The sequence below is a fragment of the Tympanuchus pallidicinctus genome, unplaced genomic scaffold, assembly GCF_026119805.1.
Source record: "Tympanuchus pallidicinctus isolate F22 unplaced genomic scaffold, pur_lepc_1.0 scaffold1, whole genome shotgun sequence".
In the NCBI taxonomy this organism is placed as follows: Eukaryota; Metazoa; Chordata; class Aves; order Galliformes; family Phasianidae; genus Tympanuchus; species Tympanuchus pallidicinctus.
Window position 1 is genome coordinate 57,298,690 of NW_026294618.1, and position 25,924 is coordinate 57,324,613.

The 25,924-nt window shown below is 39.2% G+C and overlaps 1 protein-coding gene and 1 long non-coding RNA gene across 5 annotated transcripts in view; both read left to right on the forward strand.

The window, feature by feature from the left end:
- The window catches only part of ADGRG6 (adhesion G protein-coupled receptor G6), a 110,619-nt gene extending 99,650 nt beyond the window's left edge, over positions 1-10,969 (forward strand). For 3 of the 4 annotated variants that reach the window (XM_052675599.1, XM_052675615.1, XM_052675606.1), the window contains 3 exons: positions 827-928; positions 2,888-3,040; positions 7,759-10,969. In XM_052675599.1, coding sequence (XP_052531559.1) covers positions 827-928; positions 2,888-3,040; positions 7,759-7,937 — 434 coding nt within the window. In that variant the 3' untranslated portion in view covers positions 7,938-10,969. Of the gene's footprint in view, positions 1-826; positions 929-2,887; positions 3,041-4,869; positions 4,917-7,758 lie in introns of all 4 variants that reach the window. The other variant, XM_052675622.1, reaches the window with a different exon arrangement.
- A 3,460-nt stretch (positions 10,970-14,429) lies between these two features.
- Positions 14,430-18,469, forward strand: LOC128077004 (uncharacterized). Its single transcript, XR_008204772.1, has 2 exons — positions 14,430-15,950; positions 17,704-18,469. It is a non-coding gene; the product is annotated as an uncharacterized LOC128077004 (long non-coding RNA).
- Positions 18,470-25,924: the final 7,455 nt, after the last annotated feature.

A 25,924-nucleotide genomic window follows, 5' to 3' on the forward strand; every position in this document is an offset into this window, starting at 1 on the left:
ATTCCACAGCTGGTGCCTGAGGGTGCCAAGAGCACAAGAGATGTCCAAGTGCTATATTTAGCTCCAAAATATCTCTGTAGGATGATTAACTTATACCTTATGACCTACTGGACACCTATTTACCCTATGGTAGATGCCCGTCTTCTATCTTGAATGTAAATAGCTTTATTTCTTAAAAAAGTGAAAACTACAAAAATATTCTTAAATTCTTTTATTGCAGTTGCATGCAAAAAACAGGTAATTTTGTTCAAAAGTATCTGCACATCTAATTAGTACTTGCAAACATATTCTTACCATTCTCATAATCATTTCAAGTACATTCATGTGATACATGTAAATCCGAGAGCATGCTTAAGTGCCAACTTCAGGATTTCGGGTTATGAATGTACACAGCCCACAGTACTGTGGATATAGAATGGGAGGAGGTGAAATATCTTCTTGCTAACAAAACAGAGTCTGTATTTACTTTGCAGTCTGGTTCTTGCAGTCCCATTGAGTGCAAAGTTTATGTCTACTTCAAAGACAAAACATTTAATGGTTTACATCTAAGCCAAAACATAATTAAAAGATCCACAGAGAGCTGAGTATGAATCAGCTGAATATGAATGTCAATTAAAGGGCTCTCATCTCTCTCTTCTGATACACCAGACACTTGTATAGCAGCAAGAGGATGGGAAAGCTTTAATTAATTCCCAAACATATTAAATGAGGCATGTGGATAGATGACAAGATTTGTTTTTGCTTGTACTTCATAATCTTTTGTTATCAGATTTTAGACAATTTACTTATCCATTTAGAATACATGTTTTATTTGCTTTTGTTGAAGGTTTATTTATATTTGTATTCCACTGTGCAATGAAAGAAAACGTGCAAAAACAATGGAGGAGACATCTATGTTGCGGCAGATTCCGACTGGCAGACAATTCAGGTAAAAACAAGTCATGAGTACTTGTTTTATGCAGTAGTCTGGAAAAGTCCAAGCAACCAGCTTGCTATGTTGTTTTTAATATAATACTGTATAAACCAGAGATGTTGAAAAATAGATTAATCATAGGATATCACTCCACTTCAAAAACAACAATTGCCAAAGGATTTTTCAAATGTCACTTCATAAAAAATCTCAAAACTTTTCTTTCAGTTTTCCACCGAAAGTAACTGGTGAATTTTGTAGTGCTACACAAATGGTTTTGGAAGGCCTTCTGGAGCCTTAAAAAAAATGAATAAAGGTCCGAACAATCAAATTCTGTCATTCAGAAACTAATATTAATCCTTTTTCCCTGCTAATTAAATTATGATGACTAAATTGTTGACTATTGGATTGATGGAAGATTGATTCTAAAAAGTTATTTGAAACTGTTCTGACCTTCACCATGTTAATGAGAGAGAGCAGCAGAAACTCAGAAGTAGGAAATTCCTGTTGCAGAAATCAGGTTAGGTTCCAGAAGTGATGTTCATCTTTATCTGTATGGAAGGAGAGCCATCCTTTGCAGCATTTTTTTTGGGCACCGCAGAGTGTCTCCTGAACCTTTGGCCATCTTGGATGATGTTAGACTCCTGTGTCCTCCTTTGCTATATATGATTTCATAGTTTTGGACTGCACAATTCTTGCTCAGTGACGGGGATCCAATAAATAAAGTGGCATGAGCTCCTTGCCTGTTGAGGTAAACCAGCCCATCCTGAGTTACTGCAGTGCTCCAACTTCTTCAGTGTCCTTCCTGTCTTGATATCCATACGATGTTTCAAAGTTATAAGCAAATGCCTTGCCATCAAGAGTTTAGCTTTGCCATGTTCAGTTTTGTTTAGGAGATGCATTCTCAGTGTAAACTTGTAAACTATGAAACTTTTATGCTTTCATTACAGTAAAAAGGTCTGAGTCATGATTTCAAAGAGTTAATACAAACTAGGAAAAATGAATTCATTCTGAACAGACATCCAAATTATTTCTTATGTTCAGTTTCCATGTGGTTCGGGTTGTAACTTCTGAACTGGAAAACACAGATAGACCAAATTATTTCCAGATTTTTATGCTGCTGTTGGGCAGCCTGTGGAGATGATAGAAATAAGAACCTGAAGGATTCCAGTATGTCTGTGATGTAATTAATGCACTGTCATTGCAGCCAGGCCATCACGTCTGGTTGGTTTTATTCTCTGTGAATCTGACAGGGTTTGCAGACAGAGCAGTGAGCCAAATGTGATCCTGCATTCTTATCTGATTGAAGTGAACTTTAGGGCATGTTATGGTTAAGCAAAGAAACAAACACTGCAAGAGTGCCATTGCTAAATCAGAGAAGTCGTAACTTATACACTGTAGCAATGTTTTAGGGTAAAAGCTTTCTCTGGATTTAAGTCAGAGCTAAAGCAGACAATGTTAATTATATGCCTTCTGTGATTTTCACTGTAGTATATATAGTGAATTAGAATGATAACCAAGATCACTGTGTGAAACTACTCGTATCTACCTGCAAGTATATGATGCAGAAATAGTAGTTCATTTATTCTGAGGGATACTGGTATTGGGAAACATATGACAAGATTTTCATTGTCATTTTTCACCAATAATTTTCTTTATGTTAGTTAATTCATTTAATTTCTGAAGGTCCTCCAACACAAGAACCTATACTGTTAATGGTTGTGCCAAAATTTGGTATACTGTGTGACCATTATTATTCATTGTAATTAATGGTGCAACAATATGCAAAACTCTGTAACAACGAGAACAAATTGCTTGTGTATTATCTACTTCAGCAGATCAGTCCCTCAAACAGTAAGACCACTGTAAATGCTTCTAATGCATCTAATGCTTGAAATGTATGTAATTGAATACATTAGGCATTTAGTACGATTACTGATAGTAGTCATCCATGTTAAACTTTTCAATCATTTTCAGATTGGAGCAAGACAGCAACAAATATCATAAAGAAGAGTTCTGATAATCTTGGGAAATCCCTATCATCTAGTTCCATTGGCTCCAATTCAACGTACTTAACATCCAAATCCAAATCTACAACAAATACATACTGCAAACGAAGTAGCCATACAGGTGAGTTCTTGTACTGTACACAGTAGATCTGTGGATACTTACTTTTGTGTTAAAGGTACACTAGATTACACAAAGATTAATGTGAGAAAAAATCACTAATTTTTATTATTGCAGTGTTTTTAATATACGTGTTACTGTTTAATAAGAATCTTAACTAAATAAGCAATACAACTCACGTATAGTTCTGATCTGAGTATGTTTCAGTTTTTTTCTGTAGTACTTTCCCCTTTCTGAATAAAAGAAGAGAACTTCTGTTATCCTTTTGTAAACACATAGTAACCAAAGCACAGAGGGATGACGCTTGTTATCCAAGGTATCATGCAAGCTAGCAGCACAGTTGGAAATAGGAATCAAGTATTCCAAATCCAAGTCCTCAGTTGATTCACTCAGCAAAACTGCTTCCATTTGACTGTAACACATTCATGGGTAAAGAAACAAGTGGAAGCTGCTTGGAAATTAATAATGCTTTCCCAGAGTACACACAGTTTTTCCGTCCTAGAAATAGCATGCAGTATTTACTGCTTATCTATTCAGACGTCAGCAGTGTATGTAATAAAAGGCATCAGTATTCCACTCATGCTGTAAAAATGTGCTTATTTTAAGGACACTCTAAAGGAACACAAAAAGAGAGGAGCTAGAATGATTTGCAAGTTTGTTTGCTTGTATCAAACTATTTCAAAAAATCACCTAAATATCTTATGAAATACTATTTAAGTTTTTTTTTGTTACTGAGTTTTTGTTAACTCATGTCATCTTATCTCATAGTTACATAAAATTAGCACAGAATCCTCTCCTAAAATGTAGCAGAAATAAAATCTACATACATATTTAACCCAAGGGGATTTATTTTCTTGTTTTAAATTGTATGTTACTAGCACTTTTCTAGAAATGAATTATATGAATTTACTGGAAGTTCCCAATATCTCATTTCCGATGTTCCAGTCTTCCTTCTATTTACATAGCATACTCTCCAGAAAGTATCCTATTTTTATTGATGATCATTTCCTGGTTCCGTTAGGCACACAACAATTTTTGTCTAGAAATCTATACTATGAACTTAATAGCAATAGATTGCATTCCCTACCTCAGATGTTCCTGTGGACTTGTCTGACATGACTGAGGAGGTGAGCACCGTGCCCTTGCTGCTGCAAAATATCTTTGGGTCTGCCAACAGAGAGTTCCCATTGGTACTCATGTAGAATCAATAAATAGGCCCTCATCATTGCAGATAGTTGTTTTCTCCTGGGCTCAGGGCTTTTAATTGGTCTGACTACCAAGGTGATTTACTCCTGGAGTTTTTGCAGTGCAGTTTTGAAGCCAGACATTAAAGCAGTTCCAGACAAGAATTAAGTTTGAAGAAACTTAGGAGCACAATCATGCACTTTCTTCAAAAGTAGTGAGCTTAATCCCATGCATAAATTATATCCTGAAGCAGATTACAGTTAGTACTGTAATCGTAGCCTGTTCTGTAGCTTGTGATTGTTTAGTAGATGTTAAGGGAATACCACAGTTTTCTCAATATTTTTTAATTTCCTTACGTTTTACTTTGAACACCAAAAATACACATTTTATTGTATTTTATTTTATATATTTCAATATTTTTTTCTGAAGTTAAGTTTTTAAATACCAATGTATCTTCTCACAATTCTAAAATAATAGAAAATAAGGCGCATAGTTCTCATTTTCAGTACCGCTAAAATTATTTGTTTGATGTCTTAGCTACATTGCAGTTAAATAATGTAATAGCTACATGCCTTGGTAGCTCTTGCTAATATGGTTGTAATGTGCATCCTGGAACTGACACAGGCATTCATGTGTTTGTGGTATAGATAATGTCTTCTAAGGCCCTTTCCTCACCAGTGATGGAGTGTTACAGGTAAAGTGAGAACTGCTTTTGTCAGATGCATGGTTTGGACAGGGTGGAGGGCTGCCATTTGCATGATGTCCTAATTGGCACTAAGGACTTTGCTTATCAGAATCACTGCTTGTTTCTCACTGTTACATCTTGCGTCACTGATGCTGAATCAAAAGATAAGCGTGCTTCAGACTCTGAATTTCTGTACTCTGCATTGTGCATGAAGCATTTGGAAGATGCTCTTGTAGAAAACAGACCATGTCCTGATATTAATGTTTGTGTACTATACTCTGGGGAAAGAAGGTCAAGCATTGAAGAACCATACACAAAGCATGTATTAAAAAGCAAAAACAACCTGAGACATACTTAGAAAAAAATCTGAAGATTTAAAAAAAGAATTGTATTAAAAATAGGAATTATACAGTGTATCTCGTCAGAGGCCATTACGGATTTTAGAATGACTAGAAGTCACTGTTCTTTCCTATCCAGCCACCCAAAATGAATTGGAATGACTAACTATGGAACTCTGAAAGTTGTACTGCAAATTGCCAGTTGAATTCAGAAAGCACATTTTGTAACACTTGTGGCAGAAAAAGGAAATCACTTTTGCACCATGTGACATTGCTGTCTATGAGCCTAATGCAAACTTGTTGTAGATAGTATGTAAATATTGTATACAATGTTTCCACAAATTAGAAGTTAAAATTAGTTCTGCATGGAATTTGGTGGTACAACTCAAGTTTGCTTCTTTGTTTACTTCTTTTTAACTCTGTATTGAAGTTCATTCTGGAAGGGAGGAAGGGAGGAAGGGAGGAAGGGAGGAAGGGAGGAAGGGAGGAAGGGAGGAAGGGAGGAAGGGAGGAAGGGAGGAAGGGAGGAAGGGAGGAAGGGAGGAAGGGAGGAAGGGAGGAAGGGAGGAAGGGAGGAAGGGAGGAAGGGAGGAAGGGAGGAAGGGAGGAAGGGAGGAAGGGAGGAAGGGAGGAAGGGAGGAAGGAAGGAAGGAAGGAAGGAAGGAAGGAAGGAAGGAAGGAAGGAAGGAAGGAAGGAAGGAAGGAAGGAAGGAAGGAAGGAAGGAAGGAAGGAAGGAAGGAAGGAAGGAAGGAAGGAAGGAAGGAAGGAAGGAAGGAAGGAAAAGGGAATAGAGGAGGACAGAGGAGAAAGGGAGGGGAAGAGAGGGGAAGGGAGGGGAAGGGGCATGAAGGGAAGAGGTGTGAAGGGGCATGAAGGGGCATGAAGGGGTGAGACGTGAAGGGAAGGGAACGGAACGGAACGGAACAGAAAGGAAGGGAACGGATGGGAATCTTAAAAAAATAAGGGTTCCACTGTTTTCAAAGAATTTACATAATTCCCATGCAAGTGGATTTCATAAGGAAATAGCTGTTTAACAATGTAATGGTGTCCTGTGAGGGGGTGGTATGTGGAGGGTGGAACTTCCAGGAGTTTTAAAAACTTTCTCTAACAACTAAGATTTAAATTTTTAATCTTTGTAATGTTACTCAATATATAGAAGAATTCCAAAATATAGTACCATTGGCTTGTAAATACATACACTTGAGAGGCACACAGTACCCAGCAGTTCACTATTGGACATGGAGTTACTTGCTGCAGTTCATGGACATTCTTGCGTGCTTTGAAAAAATCATTCTGATATGCCTGAACGTGCCTGTTTCTTTTTGTAATGAGCGAGGCTGTTTTGATTTCTTGCTCTGCCATCCATTTCTCTTTCATGCAATTCATTATACTGAAAAATTCCTTATGGTTTGATATCATGACTTCTGTATGGGATATCTTCTTTCCTGTTTGTTTTTCAATAATAATTTGTTTATATAGAAGACAAGTATGGTGTGAAATCTAATTTTAAATTGTGTGCTGTGTTTTTAAATGATCTTTTACTGAGGAATTTTTGAGGGTGATTTCACCTAGGTCTTCTAATCAGCCATCAAAAATTCCACTTGTAGAACACACTGCTAGACAGAATCCTTCATTTTGCTATTGGTTTATGATGGCCCAGGCCTTGCCTGTGTTGAGAGTTACCTCCAGCCGTACTCACTACAGTGGAAGAGATAAGAAAGCTCATTAAGGCAGTGTTCTTGAGAAAATAAGTTACAATCTCAGTTCCTCATTGCTTATTACTTGAGCTCTACCTACTGCCCATCCTCTGAATAGCAATTCTGTTAGCCTCTGAAGATTTCCCCTACCCTGCTGGAAACTGCCTTACTGGAAAATATTTTATTCCTTATTTTTCTTAAACTCCTCCATTGGCATGTAGCACATAAACTTTGAAAGGATGTGGATTTTCTGCATCTTTTGATCCCTACAGTTGTTCAATCTATACTGTCCTTTTTTTATGGAAAATACAACTTTATTCTATGTAAATGCAAAGTATAGTCCAGTTTTGGTTCTGGTTATCTGATTTAAGAGTAAGTCATATATTACATTCTGCAATTATTCCTATGCATAGATTATAACTTCCACAAGTGAAGTAATTAAAACCACTTAAGGTCATTTTTCAGTACTTTATTAAATGGAGATGCCATATTTTATGGACATCCCTCTCTTTCTAGTACTTTGTAAGATTAACAACTAAATTAACATATGAATGGGCAGTGACAGAACTTTAGGCAAAGGGATAGTGAGATAATTTTGAGAGAGACCTGAGAAGCCTGATCACCAAAACAGACATTGGAAAAGAAGTTAGAAGAAGTAATGCCAAGCCAAAAATGTTACATGCTGGCTTCAAGGGCAGTAATTTCTTTCAGCAGTAGAGGCAATTGAAGGCATATCCATGTGGGAGTGACACACCTCTTAAAATATGAGTTTGCTTAAGAAGCTCTAACTTCTTGTTTCTTTTTCCTCTTCCTAGAGAATATTTTTGTTGACAAGCCATCTTCAAAATTTGCCCAAGAGGATGGAGAGCAGACATCAATCATCCCTGTCCACCAGGTTATTGACAAGGTCAAAGGATACTGCAATCCTCACTCTGATAACTTTTATAAAAATATCATCATGTCTGACACATTCAGTCACAGCACAAAGTTTTAAATGGACTTCTGAATTCTTCAAACTAAATGAAGCCAAAACATCTGCCCAGAATGAAGAATACTGAATATCATACAATGTGATCTGCCCTGTTAATTTTTCCAGTTTATAATGTTACCTTATAAACAGATTCCACTTGTGGACCAATTTCTCTACCTTATTCCTATTGTAGGAAAGGACAATTTTTTGCCATGATATTGAGCTGTTTTACAGAGTGTGCCCACCAACATGGCACCAGGACAGTTAATCATATAAATATTTTTTTTAAGACAGAAGAAGAGCCATAAGCATAACTCCAAATGATACAGTCTGAACAGACACATATCCTGACTCCTGGAGAAAATAGCAGACATGTCATGCAGTACAGACAAGCTCTTACCTAATAGTATACTTATGGTCTATTTCTTTTGAAAAACATGAATTTTCCTACAGCACTTGTTAGATTCTCCTTATTTTCTCCTTACTGACTGTCTGATGCTTCCTGTTTTTTTGGGGTTTTTTTTGTTTGTTTGTTTGTTTGTTTGTTTTTGTAAGTGAATAAAACACTAAGACCAGTCTTATAGGGATTTTTAAAAAACATTTTTTTACTGAATAGACCTAGTTCTGTAAATTCAGGCTATTCTGAAAACAAATACATATAAACACTCTTACTACATAGATCTGCTGCATGAGGAAGACCTGTAGGCTGTTAGTAAATCTTCTGCAAATTTTAAGCCTATGAGATATGTATGGCAGCATACATCTGCATTGGTGCAGAACAAGGTAAATCCAAAGTTTGCACAAAATCATCTTTCAATGTTTAATGATCAGCATGTAGGAAAAGCAGTATCTCCCATTGCAACTTTTATTATGCCATGTTTGTACCAGTGTGTGCAGTCTTATTTTTTGCTAAACAAAACAGAAAAAGCTATATATAAATGTATAAATACATATTTAGATTTCTTTCCACACATACTTTTATAATATGCACTCAGTCAATATTACAGAGGAAACAGTGTGTACTACAGACAATCTAAGAAAGGCAAACAGTGGTAAACTTGAATACGCTTAATATTCTGTGATCCCATAGGTTCATTTGCCAGTCTCTCTACTTCAGATATGCTGTATGTATAGGCATCTCCATCAGATGGCTTTGCAACATTAGCATAACCTGAGTTACATTTACCAGTAATAAATACATGACATCATTCTGGGCACATGACACAGTCAGTATCAGTATCCCTCTCCTGCCCCTGCATTGGCTGATTGGCTTGAAGTTGTTGGAGGCACAAATTTTAAAGTGTTGAGGCAACAAGAAGGAATTTTGGCATTGCTGTACTGTGTATGTCATTACACTGATCTCACTATATGTGCAGACAACAGACAAGAGCATAAAATGCTTACTCGTTTTAAGGTATATAGATTTGTGACATGTTAGCTTGTGAACACGTCTGCCAAAAGTACATGAAGCATGTCTCACTCCTTGCCAGGTGTTGTAAAAGTTGTTATTGCACATGTCACAGAAAGAATGGGCCAGAACTTCAAAGGTGTTCTCAATTACTGATTTCAGAGGAGAATGTCTCCTAGTGGAAACTTTCTTTCTTTCTTTCTTTCTTTCTTTCTTTCTTTCTTTCTTTCTTTCTTTCTTTCTTTCTTTCTTTCTTTCTTTCTTTCTTTCTTTCTTTCTTTCTTTCTTTCTTTCTTTCTTTCTTTCTTTCTTTCTTTCTTTCTTTCTTTCTTTCTTTCTTTCTTTCTTTCTTTCTTTCTTTCTTTCTTTCTTTCTTTCTTTCTTTTTCTCTCTTTCTTTCTCTCTTTCTTTCTCTCTCTCTCTCTCTTCCTTCCTTCCTTCCTTCCTTCCTTCCTTCCTTCCTTTCTGTTTTTGTTTTTTTGTTTGATTGTTTTAATATATATATATAAAGACTTCTTTTTACCAATGTATTTTTAGGCAAATACTTATTTAGCTGCATTGGGAAAATGACAGAAAGTCACTCTGTAAGATGTTCTGTTGCTAAGCAGGTGAATACTCAGCGATTAGGGATGTGAATTTGTGCTTCTCTCTGCTCTTTGCACGCATCTTTGTGTGCAGAGATCTTTTAATGCTGTGACCGCACAAATGGAGTATTTTCCCTGGCTGCAAACACCTTGCAGGAGGAGTATGTCCTAACTGTATTCTGTCCAGAAACACTGCTGTTGCTACACACACCTTAACAAAACCTCAGTCTCCTAACTGCAAACATTTACTTACATGGTGGTATGAATGAAAGTCAACCTTATACATTTAACATGTAATTATTAGTAAGGATGAATGTGTCAGATATCTTTGAAAGAGGAAATTATGTAGGAAGAGATTATGTACAAGCATTTACTGAATTTATATATCATCCCATTTGCTTAACTACTGTAGGTAATAGTGTTCACATATGAGCTTACTGTGAGATTTCTACCTGATTAAGGTGTTCAGAAGTGAAAAGAAGGAAAATAAAACATTCCTGAAAAAAAAAAAAAAAGAGGAATAATAAAAAACAATGGATTAGTAAAATATAATAAGAAACCAATATCCTGACTGAACTCTAATCTAACTATCAGTTTAATGTACAGCTACTATATTTTTTTTCTGAAATAAGATTTTCTCTTTTCTTTTACTACCATGTAGTAATCTTAAACTATCTGTGTCAGTTAGATGCTCTGGAATGCTTCCAGTTCAATGTAAAACTTCTACTTTTTAGTTGACATACTGTAACCTCCCTTGTACATATTTATTTATTTGTGAGGTTAAAAATGTCAAATATACTTAGCTCTGTTACATCTGTTATTGTTTCGCTTCTGCTTCACCATAGAGAAAGAGTGAAATAATAATTTCTTTTATTTTTTTCCAAACATTTTGTGAAAAAATTACTGTAGTTCTGTATGAGGAAACATCAACATAATTTGTAATACTAGTCAGTGGAATATAGTGTAACAGTTTTGAAGATGGACTAAAGTGGAAAGAAACATTTTCAAGTAAACATTCTTGATGTTAGTGTACCAAATAATTAAAGTTTTCTTTTAGTAGTGAATGGTTGGATTTTTTTCTTTTCTCTTTTTTTTCTTTTTTTTAATGTTTAATGGCAAAAATTACTCAGTGGAATTCTGAAAAATAATCTTGTATTTATTAAACATGTGAGATAGATACGTGTCTAGCCAAAATGGTGGAAATAAATATGCAAGAATAACTCCATTTTAGAAGAGGAATGCATTCTGCAGAATATACTTTTCCTTTTTGTTAATAAGTAGATGCCAGATCCAGTGAGTGATCAGAAAGTTTGGTGAGTTCATTTACTTATGGTAGAACTTGCGTCATAGCAAGAAAGGAATATCAAGGTAAGAGAAAATAGGCTGTGAAAAGTAATACAAAAGAGTAATTGAAAACTAGGAGTTCTTTCTATTCATATGCTTCTTTCCAGATAAATTTAGTCCTTCATTATGAATAATGTGATTTAATCTGTAATCACATTTTGACTAATTGCTGTTATAATGCTGTAGTCAGCTGATCAATTAAATATGCACACTAATATAAAAACATTAAATGCAACTCTCTAATGTCCTACCTTTAAATATTTACACCTAAAGAACATGGAAACTCAGTGAAACATGTCAGAACTGCTCCCCTGTTACTCTCCTTGTACTTAAACCTTGCCCCAGAAATGCACAGTATTTGAAATTTCAGTAATAGTCTTTATAAAAGGCAATGAAAGCAAAACACATACTATCAATATGGATGCATAGTGTGCCCATGGGCAGCATATCCATGCATGTTTGTGGACAGTGAACACTGCCTTGGGCTCTCTGTGATTTGAATGGTGTGGGAGGGCCCTCTGAGAGAAGAAGTCCGGGTTTTTTCAAGTGGGATTTTGGCAGATACAAAACTTGTAAAAGTGATTTGCAGCATTTGAGGGTGGATTTATTTTTCTCCTCATTTCATCACTTTTTAAGTATCAAGAACAATTTTATTTTAGTCCTCTACTGTTAACAGCTTCCTACTGTAACCCATTCGGTTACATAAAATGCCACTTCATTTTGTTCCTTTTGAGAGGCTGATCTATATTCAGACATGTCTATGTAACCATAAGGATAGCTACCAACTTACAGGACATCAGTGTCATTCATGGAGGTGTTACAAAGATTTGTTTCACATTTTTTGTATATGAAGATGTATGACCATATGTGGGTCAGAAAATGAGGCAAAGGTCTTAGAAGGTCATGTAAATCAGTCATGCAAACCAGTCTGAGGAGCACTGCTGTGCTGAAGAAGCTTTTCCCTCTCCTTAGCCAATCTTTGTCTACTTGTTCCATATAATTTGGAATGCTCCTGGCCCTGCCTTGGCACTCTCATCCTCAGGACATACATTTGCTGCAGTGCAAGAAAAGGGGAAAAAAAAAAAAAAAAGAAAAAAAAAAAAAGGTTAAGGAAAATGAAATCAAGGAAAAGGAAAAATGGGAATGTGAAAGGAAAAGGAAAAGGAAAAGGAAAAGGAAAAGGAAAAGGAAAAGGAAAAGGAAAAGGAAAAGGAAAAGGAAAAGGAAAAGGAAAAGGAAAAGGAAAAGGAAAAGGAAAAGGAAAAGGAAGTCTGTCAAAGCCTGCTTAGCATTTTCTTGTGCTTTTCACATCGTTTCTTGTCCTCTCCCCAGGATGTGTTAGTTACCTTGAGCAGTGATGGATGTAGGCTAATGGAGAAGATGAAATAAACTACCATGGTTTTATGTGCACTTGTAAATCAAAGCAAATATATTTTCACTCTTCAGGTTTAAGCTGAAGACTTGCCATGATTGTTCAAGGCAGCAGCTCCATGCTTGGAGGCTGATATAACAACAGTATTTCAGTAATTCAGGATACCCTAATGCCTCCCATGATAAGAAATCAGCATGAGAAGCTCCAAGCATTGCATCTGAAACAGAAAAACAAATCCTGGAAAACTTTTATTGAAAGACACCCTTTTCTCAGATACACCTGCTTGCTCAAATCCACTGCTGCCATTGTTCTTTCATTAATCCCACATTCAGTATTCAAGAAGAGTGCATTTTTTGGTGGTGTCCATACAGACTGTATAACCAGTGCTGTCTGAAAGCAGTTTTAATTATACAGTTTTCACAAGGAGTGTTAGTTGACATACTTGCCCCAGAAAATCAATGCCACCTTCAATCTTCAGCATGGATCAGTCAGCCACAGACTCCAAGCCACTAAACTGGGCATTTAGTATACAGGCTATTCTAGTAAGAGTTCTGAAAAACACAGCTTTAGCTAGAAAAGAGTTCTGAAAATCCATATGCAAGGTGTGGGAAAAAAAAATGAGCAAATGCTTTTAACTTTACTCAGATGTGTCCCTCCACTGCCATTTCTTTTTCCCTTTTGACATTTCTCAGGAGAGGAAGAAGAGGACTGTGGCTGAGCAGTGCAGCTCACAGTCACTGGGGCTCTCGCTGTCCCTGTTATGTTGCAATTCAGATCCAAATGAAGTAACATTATGCATTTTTTGAATTCCAGTCTGGTTTTCTTTCCACTTGCCTGGCACGATTGCACAGGTTTTTCCAGCAGAGGGCAGTGGCATATTACTGGTAGTAATGCTGTTAAAATCAAGCAAAAAATTCAACAAGAGTCTTCTCATGTAAGCACAGGCACAGAGATATGTGGGAGAGTTCATATCAGGTTTGTCTATTATTTAGTAATCTGTTGCATCAGTGGATAAAGCAAACGTTCTGCACTCGGGGAAGTGAGGGCAGAGAGCTGTCTGCCTGCATTTGGTCATATTTAGTTGAAAGAGTAATACGGAACGTCTCTATTTTCTTTTGCTGGTTGCTGCATATTCTCCTTTTTTGCTCTGAGGGGTTGCAATGGAAATAGCAACTGCTGCACTGCTGTCAGCTGAGCAAACAGAGACAGCTCTCCATTTCAAGCTTGCACATTAGTTTGTTCCATCACTGAGCAAATGATTTGATCTGATGGGATGCCATCCTGTGACTCAGAAATTCACTGTGGGATAATTGTCCAGGGAGGAAAATAGCAGCAGAGTTGTATTGACCGTGGCATGCAGGCCCATACCTTCCTACCACAATTTTCCCTCAATAACATCATGAAAGATCTGCCCCCAGCAGGAACCTCTGCTCCACACACTTTTTCCTTATGTCACATGTGAGCCATGTAGGTACACTGCTGACCTCTTGACTGCTCTGTCATGGGGCAGGATTGACCAGAAAGCTGCACCATGGGCAAATGGCACCCTGTTGGAATTAAAATGTGTCACCAGTAATTCTGGCAAGAACTGCAAAGGAAAAAATTCTGAAACAGTTTGAATCACCTCATCCATCCATCACCACACTTGTCCTGGGAGTCCAGCTGCACTGGCACTTCTCTTTCCATGTGTGCACCAGTTTTTCTCTGGTACCAAGCTAAGGGAAGGAGGTGGTTTGGGGCAGGTGGGGCAGGTCCAGTCAGGCAAAGATATACCCTGCTTCAGCCTCTCCTTCTTTATCAGGAAAAAATAAATAATTAGGGATGATTGCCTTGAAGGCAGGAAGGAGTGGTGGGAGGAAGGCCCAGGATCAAACCTGCACTTGTACAGAGAGGGGCAGAAGACTGGAATGATGGATGTTGTGACACCATCACTGCTCTGAAACATCCGTGGTATTACTGTTGTACACATACAGAGTCAGGGCACAACTACAGTGCCGTAACAAACCCTCTTAGTGACATTACACAGGTATGGCTGTGCACGTGGAAGGAGTCAGGATGAGTCCCTTGCCACTTCTCTGATCCATACAATGAACACCACTTCCCAGGAGAGATGACATGCCAGTATGCTACTCATTCTTGCTTGGAATGACTCACTGCTCATATCTAGTCATTTCTAGAAATATTCATGGTTGAGTTGGGCATTATGCAGGTATTGACAATACTACTCAGAACACAGAGCTGCCACCAATTTAAAACAGTCTTTCTGCAAAAGTTGTTCAAGGAAGGACTGTGACCATGGGAAACCCCAGCACTTGCAAAGCTTTGCAGGAGCACCAGAGGACAAGGACTGAAATACTATGATTTCCCAAGCAGAGAGCAACTCAAGGAGTACTTGGGGGAGTTTTGTGCATATTTGCAACAATGCAGTGTGGGTCATATCCAAGTTGAGCTCTCCAAGTAAGGCAGCTTGGGGGTAATGCAGCTCCAACTGCTGAGCTGGACCTGTATCCACGGATGTCTTCTTCCATAACCTAGAGATGGTGGTGACTGTGGAACAAGAGCCAAAACAAACACTCTTGCAAGTTGGCGGGATGTATTTTGAGCCAGAGCTAAAATAGGATTTAGGCATGCTAAGCCTTAAAATAGTGATCCAAACCAGCCCTCATCCCCTGCGCTGGTTAGGTGTCAGCTCTTGCTTGAGATAAGGAACTTACATGAACTTTATCTGCATTGAACTGAAGAGGAGCTGAGGTCAAGTCCACCACTTTTTAGTAGATGTCTCCTTGTGGAGGTACTCATTCCAGGTCTTTTCACCAGCATCGGATAAAGGCACGGTGAAGTGCATCTATCATGGTGCTTCTGATGTGGCTGAGCAGGAGGAGAAAAGCTGAATGCACATTTCATTGCAGAAAAGATCAACCCAAAAAAGATTAGCATAGGCAGAAGAAGCCTGTCCCTGTGAGTGTGACAGTCATATACTGTTGCTGGGTAACAGATGGATAACTTTAACTCATCCTGTTCTCTTATTCTTGCTTATTTTTAACTCTTCTCAAAGAAGAGTCTTTCTCACTTAGCCTATTCCTTTACCCAGAAAACTGTGTAAACTCTGGGAAATATCTGTACTCTGGTTCAGCAAGTAAGCAATCCTCTGACTATGTTTTATCCTACCATATGCTTTCTACATTTAAGGAAGGTGATCTTCTGATTATGATCAGATTGGACATCAACTGGAAAATCGCATAAGAATCAAATATAAATTGCCCCAGGAGAAGCTTTTGTCTTAGTGAAGCACCAGAAGACTTTCAGGACAGAGGGGACTCTCCATCACTGTAAATGTGTAAGAACAGTTTGAACCTGGGCTTTCTGAACCCACTCATGTGATGTTATCTGCAACAGTGACAGAAATATCAAGTAACACAGAGAGAGCATTCTGCCTACTGATCCTCTTTAATTCCAAGTAACTATTTTTACTAATGCACTACAGCCCTGCCCTTAGCAAGGCATTGCAAATGGGTGGGCTTTAAGGTACCTTCCAACCCAAGCCATTCTGTGATTCCATGATACTATGATTTCAAACACAGATGGGATTTAAAGCATCCCCTGGATGTAGAGGAGTCAGTCACAGGTGCTGTAGTCACCAGCAGCTCTCAGCCCTGGTCCCTCCTAAAGGTAGAATGCAAACCTCTAGGTTAGACACACACACTGCTGGGCTGATTTTGACATAGATCAAAACTGTGCTGGAGGCTCACAAATTTGTTTCCATCCTCAGCCTTTTTACTAAACTCACACAGTTGTGTGAGATGCTGCTGTGAGCACAATGGCCTGCATCTCCCCTGAATCTGCCAGAGGAAGTGACAGGCCTAAATCTCCCACTGAGAAGAAACCTGTACATTACTGAAGATGCTGCAAAAGACATTTCAGTGTTTTCTTTAGTGAGGCTGAAAAAAGAAGGTGAGAAAGAAGCTTTGGGGATAATGCTGAAGTGAAGAAGTTAGACTTGAAGTGTTGATATTTGTCAGGGACAGTTAGCATTTGCTCTACTAATGGATGGGAATGCAGGCACAGAGGCCTCTGCAGTGCTCCTAGCTGAGATGACCATGTCAGCAGGTAGGAGTCAATAGGACAGTAAGGCTGTTTGTAATAATGCATATCAGTACAGCATGTGGACAAAGAGTATTCCAGTGCTCACATATCACCACGAGATCTGAAAATCAAGCTGTGTGTTTCCCTTTTTTCAGACTGCATTCATAATTTGGTGCAAAAGCCAAATACTAGCTACCGTTGTCCTAGCTGGAGCTAACAGATAGTCTTCAAGGATGTTTGCAAGCAAGCAGATCAACCCAGTTCTACATTTAGTCATTTCATTAAATGGCTCATTTTTTATTTCCTATTACAGGAAAAAAATAATCTATTTATTTGGCAGAGAGCCCTTCCTCCCTCAATCTCAAGATCTGCCCAACAGAGTTTTTGTATGCAGAAACCTTGAACTGTCACGGTGCATACAGATCTCAAGGCTGTGGATGCCTGATGATAGGAGCTGCTGTGGCTTATTCCTGTAGAACAGAAATTCTGTTGTTTGTAGAACAGCCCAATGGTTGTGATTGGCATATACCTACTCTCATCTAGATTGTTTCTCCTTCGGCTGGCACAATGCCAACAGAAGCACTTTAATATTAAAGTGGTTGTGGGAAAGCAGTAGATGCAATAACAGAGGAACAGAAAAAAAAAAAAACAAAAAAACATTGCTTTATGAAGTGTTTTGGCTCATTTACCCAATCTAAATAATTACTGATGACTAAGTGCCTGAGTTCAGAAAATAAAGGTTCAGATTGTCTTGTACAACTTCTTTTCTCCGGTCTGTGATGAATAAGGTTCTCTGAGCCAACACCCAAATGCAAGGTAGGCACCTCTTTCAAAAAAGATTTTATATCAGCTTAGACAAGACCAGTTTGCTTTAACACTTGTTATTAATTTATTAAGCCACAGTGTTTGGAATAAGGACGAGGAGTATCAGCCTTAGTCTATCTGAATGGCTGGTGTGTATATATATTGCTGAATACACTTTTTTTTTTCTTTTCCCAGATGGAATGTGAGCCTAATGTTATGCATAACATCGCTGTATCATTTCTGACACGGATATCTCTTCATTGCAGCAGTGGTTCCCAAGCCTTGAACAAATAACTCCTATGGGCTATGTGCTTTTCTGTCTTATCAAAATTGATTTAGCTGCACAGAAATAACTTTTAAATTCCAATAGCTGTGTGACATATTCTCATTGGTGAAGCAGTAGAATCTTAAAGCTGACGATTTTGTAGACTTGGCCATTTGTAGACTTCTTGGCTGGTCTCTTGCAACCACAGATCTTGGCACCTTTTCTCAAGCACTCAGCTTTCCCATTTTATAAATCATGGGGCTCCAACACCCCATCAAGCTATTGCCACTCAAAAAGTTATTCCAGTCCTCCTGAGTCACTGAGTCTGTGAAGGTGAACTTTCTTCTTCCACTCCTTTCTCTAACAGGTTTTCTTTACTCTTGCCACAAGTTCAGAGCTGAACTAGTTGAATCCCTGCACAGCTGACACTGAATTGTCAGAACAGAATCATGCTCCTGAGACCTAAATGCACTGATTTATTGAGTGTGATGTCTTACCGATGGCTTCTTGTTTTGCCTATGAAACAGGGTGTAACCAGCCGCATAAAAATGATAAACTGCTGTTTGCCCTTACAATAATTTTGATCTTGAGAATAAATTATATCAGCATGTTTGAATGAGGCAATGCTATTTATAGCCTTTGTAATGGCATAACTTCTACATGTAAGTGAAATAAATTTCTTTACAAGAAAAGTAACATCAACTTACAAGACCACTGGTTAATGCGTAAGTAGTGTCTAAAAGTATCTGTATTTTTTAGTACGATTAATTGTGACCTTAAGAAAAAAATTAAAATTCAGTCCTCTATCACAGAGGATTTCCAATATTTTGTCAATAAAAGGAATGCTGCTTACAAGCTTATAGAACTGGAGTTCCAGATGAAAACAAATTCAAAAGTCCTGAGCAAGTAGGAGGGAGTCCCAACTGGTCAGTCACCACCTGAGGGTCAATCAACAGAACATCTTGATCTTCTCTGTCTGAGAGGACAAGAAAATATTTGCAAGAACACTTACTGAAACATAAATTTACTGTCTCCATTTGTCCCAGTAAATCTATCAATTGCAAGAAACTGTCAGATAGTTTAAAACAAAATCAAATTTATTGTTAAGACTCAGGAATGAGTCAAAGCTAAAAATCAAGCCAAAGGGTAGTCCTAAATCACATCATCTGTCTCCCGTAGCTGTGAAACTGGGGTTAAAACCACTCCAAAGTTTGGGTCGTGAAACTGTCCTTTGGATGGGTAAGGGGTGACTCTTGTGGCACTGTGGACCAGTTGAATGAGTTCCTGGGCCACTCCAGGAAAAGTACAAGATTACAAGTGTTACAGGCTTGAATGTGGTTTTAGAGAGATATGCATTTCCAGTTCAACACAGGGCTTTGAACCCAGTCTGACCGCCAAGGAAGCAATCTACTGGGATACATGTGTATTCCAGATAGCAGGGAACAAAGGAGAAGAAGGGGTTGAGCAGCCAGCCCAACTTGTGGACACCATCTGTGTTTGTACTGTGGACCAGGGAGAGCTCCTGCATTCTGCACTCCCCTTGGCCTAGGTGATCCCACCATGAAAGACAGGAACTCTTAGCCTTGAGAAAAGAAGTCTCAGAGGGAATCTGATCAATGTCTATAAATACCTAAGGTGTGGGAGGCAAAGGGACAAGGACTGACTCTTTTCAGTGGTGTGTGGCAGTAGCACAAGAGAAAATGTCTTTTCATCTTGCAGTCACTAAGCTGCTGAAATGAGACCTTCTTCTTGGCAGCAGCATTGGGCAAAGTTCAGTTTCTGTTAGAACATTAGTGTCACCTTGTCTTCAAACTCTCAGTGATTAATATGGTGGGTACTCTGGCCTGTAGATAACATGAATGCTTAGAGGTAGGCGCATGAGAAGAAAGATGATAGTGTTTTAAAAGCACCCAGCTGGCAGCATAAGAGCCTCGTGCTCTTTATCCAAGACTTCTCCTGTAACCCTCAGCTGTACTTGGATTTTCACTCTCTGTGTTCCTTCACTTGAAATTTAGAGATGAATCCCGCTAACAGGACACTGTCCTTTGTAGGCGGCAATGTAGCAGGTGCAGCTGAGGGTGTAGAACTGTGTGGGAAGTCACAAATCAGTGCAATCCGCAGTGACACCATCCTGCCACATTGCCCTGGGGTCTCAGACAACCTTAATCTCTGAGTTTAAAGAGATTAAAACCAAGCTGAACTGAGACCAGAGTTCTGAGGAATTTAGAAAATTCCATCTAGAAATCAAGAGGAATAATTAGCAGTAAGCACTTATACAGTGAGTCATGATAACCCACATGGAAACCTTTGCCACCAAAGGCCATACTGCTGACTGTAACTCTAGATGGTGCTCATTGTGTGCCTGTAGCCATAGCATAACCAGAAATACTGAGGGTTTTACATCCCCTGAAGATGTTTCCTTGCTGCGAAAATTGCTGCTGTACATGCTTGGTTTCACAGAATCACAGAATGGTTGATGTTGGAAGGAGCTGCTTGGAATCTTGAACTTTTATAATGTTGAGTATCTCCAGAGGAGTCTCTGCAATATCCCTGGTCAGCCTTTTCCAATCCTTTGTCAAGGGGAAAACTGTGAAGAAGTTTTTTCTCATGCACAGATAGAATTTCCTGTGTTTCAATTTGTCCCCATTGACCCTAGTCCTGTTGTTGGACACCATGAAAAATAGCCTGGCCCCAAGCTGCTGATATTCTCCCTTAAGATATTTATACACATTAGTAAGATCCCTCCCAGTCTTCTCCAGGCTGAATAGTCTTGGCTTTCTCAGCCTCTCCTCATAGGAGAGATGCTCCAGCCTCCTAATTAGATTTGTAGCCCTTCATTGGACGTACTCTAGGAGTTCCATGCCTTTCTCGTACTGAGGAGCCAAGAGCTGCGCAAAGAACTCAAAATGTGTCCTCAGCAGTTCTGAGTAGAGGGGAGGATCACCTCCCTCAACATCTGGCAACATTCTTTCTAATCCTAAAAGTTTCTAATACCTAAGAGTTTTCGTGATTAAAACAGAGCAAATCCCCTGAAAGAACACCTAGTAGAGGATGTAATAACTCAAGGCAGTTGAGTCAAGACACTGTCCCCCATAACATTCTTGTGGAGAAGCTGGCTGCCCATGGTCTGAATGGGTGTACACTCTGCTGGGTGAAGCACTGGCTGGATGGCCAGGCCCAAAGAGTCGTAGTCAATGAAGTTGGATCTAGTTGGTGGCCAGTCATGAGTGCTGTGCCCCAAAGCTCAGTACTGGGGCCGCTTCTGTTTAACATCTTCATTGACGATCCTGATGAGGGGATTGAGTGCACCCTCAGTAAGTTTGCAGACAACACCAAGCTGGGAAGGAGTGTTGATCTGCCAGAGAGTAGAAGGGTACTGCAGAGGGACCTGGACAGACTGGATTGATTGGCCAAGGTTAACAGCATGAGTTTCAATAGGGCCAAGTGTCAGGTCCTGCATTTTGGTCACAACAACCCCAGGCAACCCTGCAGGCTTGGGGAGGTGTGGCTGGAAAGCTGCCTGATGGAAAGGGACCTTGGTGTTCTGATGGACAGTCAGCTGAACATGAGCTGGCAGTGTTTCCCGGTGGCCAAGAAAGCCAATGGCATCCTGGCTTCTATCAAGAATGGTGAGCAGGACTAGGGAAGTCATCCTGCCCCTGTACTTAGCATTGGTGAGGCCTCACCTCAAGTACTGTGTTCAGTTTTGGGCACCTTAGTACAGAAGGGACATGGAGGTACTGGAGCAGGTCCAGAGAGGGGCAACGAGGCTAGTGAAGAGCTTGGAAAATCAGCCCTAAGAGGAGAGACTGAGGGAGCTGGGGCTGTTTAGTCTGGGGAAGAGGCAGCTGAGGGGAGACCTTTTTACTCTCTTCCAGTACCTGAAAGGTGCTTACAGTGAGAGCGGTGTAGGTCTCTTCTCACTGGTGACAGGTGACAAGACGAGAGGAAATGGCCTCAAGTTGTACCAAGGTAAGTTTAGGTTGGACATTAGGAAATGCTTCTTTACAGAAAGGGTAGTTAAACATTGGTATAGGATCCCCAGGGAGGTGGTTGAATCACCATCCCTGGATGTGCTTAAGAGCTGTTTGGATGTGGTGCTCTGAGATATGATGTAGCAGAGGGTTGTTAGGGTTACTATGGTTAGGCTGCGGTTGGACTTGATAATCCTTGAGGTCCATTCCAACCTGAGTAATTCTATGATTCTATGATTCTAAGGCACCAGTGTAATTTTTAAGTTCACTCAGTGCAGAAGTCCAACAACTGAAGATACTTTTAGGACATTGAGGACATGCAGTGTTTGCCTGAATTAAAAATAGCTTTCCTGTCTGTCCTTTGAGTGGGCAAGTTGCATTAGTCAAACTAAGAGCTGCCTCTACCTCCTCTCACCCCTCCAGGCAGCCTCCTGAATGAGCTTAACTCAATGAGTAGTACTTCAGACAGCTCTACGCTTGCATTAACTTTGTCTCACTTGGTATCTGAGTGACTCAGTTACATTTTCCGCAGCACTCCTGCAACACCTCTATCTACATCCAGCTGCCCTGTAGGACTGGGTTCCTGGTGGGATCACCAGGCTGATGGTAGCACAGCCCACAAGGCACTCCTCCAATTTTTTGCTCCACAGATATCTTTGGCTCACAGAACATTTTTTGTGGCACTTCTCTTTGATGTTGATGGGGAAAGTCAGTCCCCTGGCTGCTACCTGCTGTTGAATAACTGTTAGGCTTGTCAATATTGCAACCTCCTCAAGAAAAAGAAATAAAACAAAGAAAGAAAGAAAAAAAAAATGAACAAAAACATGTGGAGGGAGTGAATGAGGAACAGCTGCAACAGAAATCCTTGATCAGTTCCATGTGCAAAGTCTCCCAGCACAGAAAAATTCACTGTGAAAAAAATGGTCCTACACCTTCCTCAACACAAGTTTCAGTGTTGTTTTCTTTGTTTTTTTTTTTTTGTTGTTGTTGTTGGTTTTTTTTTGTTTTTTTTTTTCTGTATTCTTTAAGAATATAGGGCAGAGAAGAAGATTTAGATCTTTGTGATGCTTAATGTTCATGTCTGCAATCTCTTCATCAAGAATTTCTCTACATTTACATGGTTCTTTTAGCATGCCCAGTAGACTGAGCAGCAAAGGAAGACAGGAATAATACGTTAGCATCAAAATAAGTTTAATCTATTCCAAGAATATGCAAATCCATTATGTGGTCACACAGATGTGCAGCACAAAGCTGTCATGCTCTCCACCTCCTTTCTGAGCCCTTCATTCCCCTTAGCCACTGAGTTCACTCTCTCCCATGTTTGCGCTCTTTGAAAAGTATAAGAAAATAATTGCCTTTTCTAGAGTCCAGGAAAATGCCCCTAGAAAAAGGCATTCCCTATAGGCTGATTCAGCACCAAAATCAATAACTCACAGACATCAGTAGATCACCTCTAAAGGTGAGACATAAAAGTAATTAAAGGCTTGACTGACTGTAAGCACTGCTCCTTGTTCTAATCTGGATGGTGGACAGAGATCCATCTCTACCATGATCAAGTAAGCGTGCTGTAAAAATACTAAATTAATCAGAAAAATCTTCCTGAAATGGATAAGAAGTTTGTAATTAACATGAATGCAGTCCTGGCTTCCACTCTTTTCTTTCTGGTCAAAATAGGTTTCAACTATTCAGTTGGAAGATTCTGATGAGGGGCATTTGCAAAAAATTTCTAGGCCTTTTTGTACAGAATGCAATCCATCTGACAAGCAGGAGTTCTTTTAGTTACTGTACTCTCTACACCTGCTACTATTAAAGCTGACTAAATTTTCTGTTAAAGCTTTCTTACTTCAAGTGTTTACTATCTCTTGGCACTTGCTTGAAAGATATACAGAAATGTATAGAAAACTACCATTATATCAATCCTCTATCAAATTCTCAGACTAGACAAAAAAAAAAAAAAGGAATTATTTTCTTTAAATAGCACAAGATTGAATAATAATACCATTCGTTTCTCTTATAATTGTGTTCTGCTTTTCTGAACAATTAGATGTACTTAGGATTTCAAGCACTTTTCTAGAAGCATGAGGATTAAAAATGAATACTTTACTTTTGAAATGCAATTAAGAAGGCAAACAAACAACCCCAGCTTCAGCTGGCATAAATCAGCTCAGTCATACCAGTGGAATTACAACCTATGCTGAATTGTTTCAGTTAATAATCACAGGTTCTTGCCATTTGTCTTCTTTTCATTCACTGTAATTTCTCCCTCTCTGCTGGGCTTGTCCTGGTTTTGGATGTTTAATTCCTGTTCCCTCTTTGCTTCTCTAGTCACTCAGGAGGAAAGGCTACTGGGAAAATTATGCTGGGCACCATCTGGGACAGATACAGTCCCTTCAGTGTCCACTTATATGGACATGATGGTCTGTAAATTCATTTTCTCATCTTATTTATTCTGTGACTTGAATTTTCCAATAGCATTTTATAGCCTCAAATAACATAACTGTTCAACATTATTTTGGTGCACATTTTCCAAAGCAGCAGAGCAGTGTTAAGTGAAAGACCAATTTTATGTTAGCACTCATCTGTTTTAAACTGAGCTTCAATTTGCAATTTCCTATGCTATTCTACTGTGTTAAATTTTGTTCAGTATTTGTGCTGAAAATATCCAATTTCATGTATTCCAGCACAGAAATGATTTCTACATAGTTTTTAAAATTCCAATTACAATATAATTTTAAAGAGTCCAATAGTGTTTAAAGGGTTGGCTCACTGCAGCCCCTTTTTTTTTAATTCTCTTTTTCTTTTAGAAAAAAGCAAATTCCAGTTATGAATTGTGACCTGTAAGGGAAAGGAAATAGATATCAAATCTTTGTTCTGGGCTCAATAAACTACAAGTGCAATCTACAGCTTATGAAGGGGAATTCTTTCCATGGATTTTTTTTTTTACTTTACCAGACAGAAACAACTTTCTGATTTATTATTCTTTCCTTTCCAGAGGTTCTGTTTCAGCAATAGACTAGGCTCTGCTCATTGTCACACAAGGATCACAAAACACATGCAATCCTTGAGCTCATGATTTATTATACAAGATAATGCCTTTCAAAAGTGCAGCACTTTCCAGCATAGGACTAATGACAGCATCTAGAGGAAGAGAAAGCAGGAGAACTGAAAGTTAAGAAACAGAAGAAAATACAGCCCTCACTTGATGGCATCATCTAGCCAAGAGGGCAGAGCAGAGTGAACAGCATCTCTGCCACTATGGTTCTTCAGAAGCAAAGAGTGTTCTAGGAAAAAGCAGAATATTCTCTGTCTCAGATACCACTTTTGCATCCTACACTGTGCATAGGCTACATCAGAGGGAAAAGGACAGATAACTTTGTTCATAGAATCATAGAATAGTAGAATCATAGAATCATAGAATCATGGAATGGCCTGGGTTGAAAAAGACCACAGTGATCATCCAGTTTCAACCCTCCTGCTATGTGCAGGGTCACCAGCCACCAGACCAGGCTGCCCAGAAACACATCCAGCCTGGCCTTGAATGCCTCCAGGTATGGGGCATCCACAACATCCTTGGGCAATCTGTTCCAGTGCATCACCACCTTATGTGTGAAAAACTTCCTCCTAATATCTAACCTAAACCTCCCCTGTCTCAGTTTAAGACCATTACTCCTTGTCCTATCACTATCCACACTCGTAAACAGCCACTCCTCCTCCTGTTTATACACTCCCTTCAAATATTGAAAGGTCACAGTGGAGTCTTCTCTTCTCCAAGCTAACCAAGCCCATTTCCCTTAACTTTTTCTCATAGGAGAGGTACTCCAGCCCTCTGATCATCTTAATGGTCCTCATCTGGACCTCACTCAAAGAGTTCCAATTCCTTCCTGTACTGGGGCCCCAGGCCTAGATGCAGTATTCCAGATGGGGCTTCACAAGATCTGAGTAGAAGGAGACAATCATCTCCCTCTCCCTGCTGGCCACTCCTCTTTTAACACAGCCCGGAACATAGTTGGCCTTCCAGGCCAAGCCAGATGTCCCCAAGTGACCAGTCACTTCCATGGCCTCATCCTTCAACCATCTGGGCCAGTGAAAAAGGCAGCTGTGCAAGAGTGGTGTACGATAACCCAACAGTGTGAGATAGTAAGTCTCTGAACAAGGCACTGATAGCACAGTTTTTCAC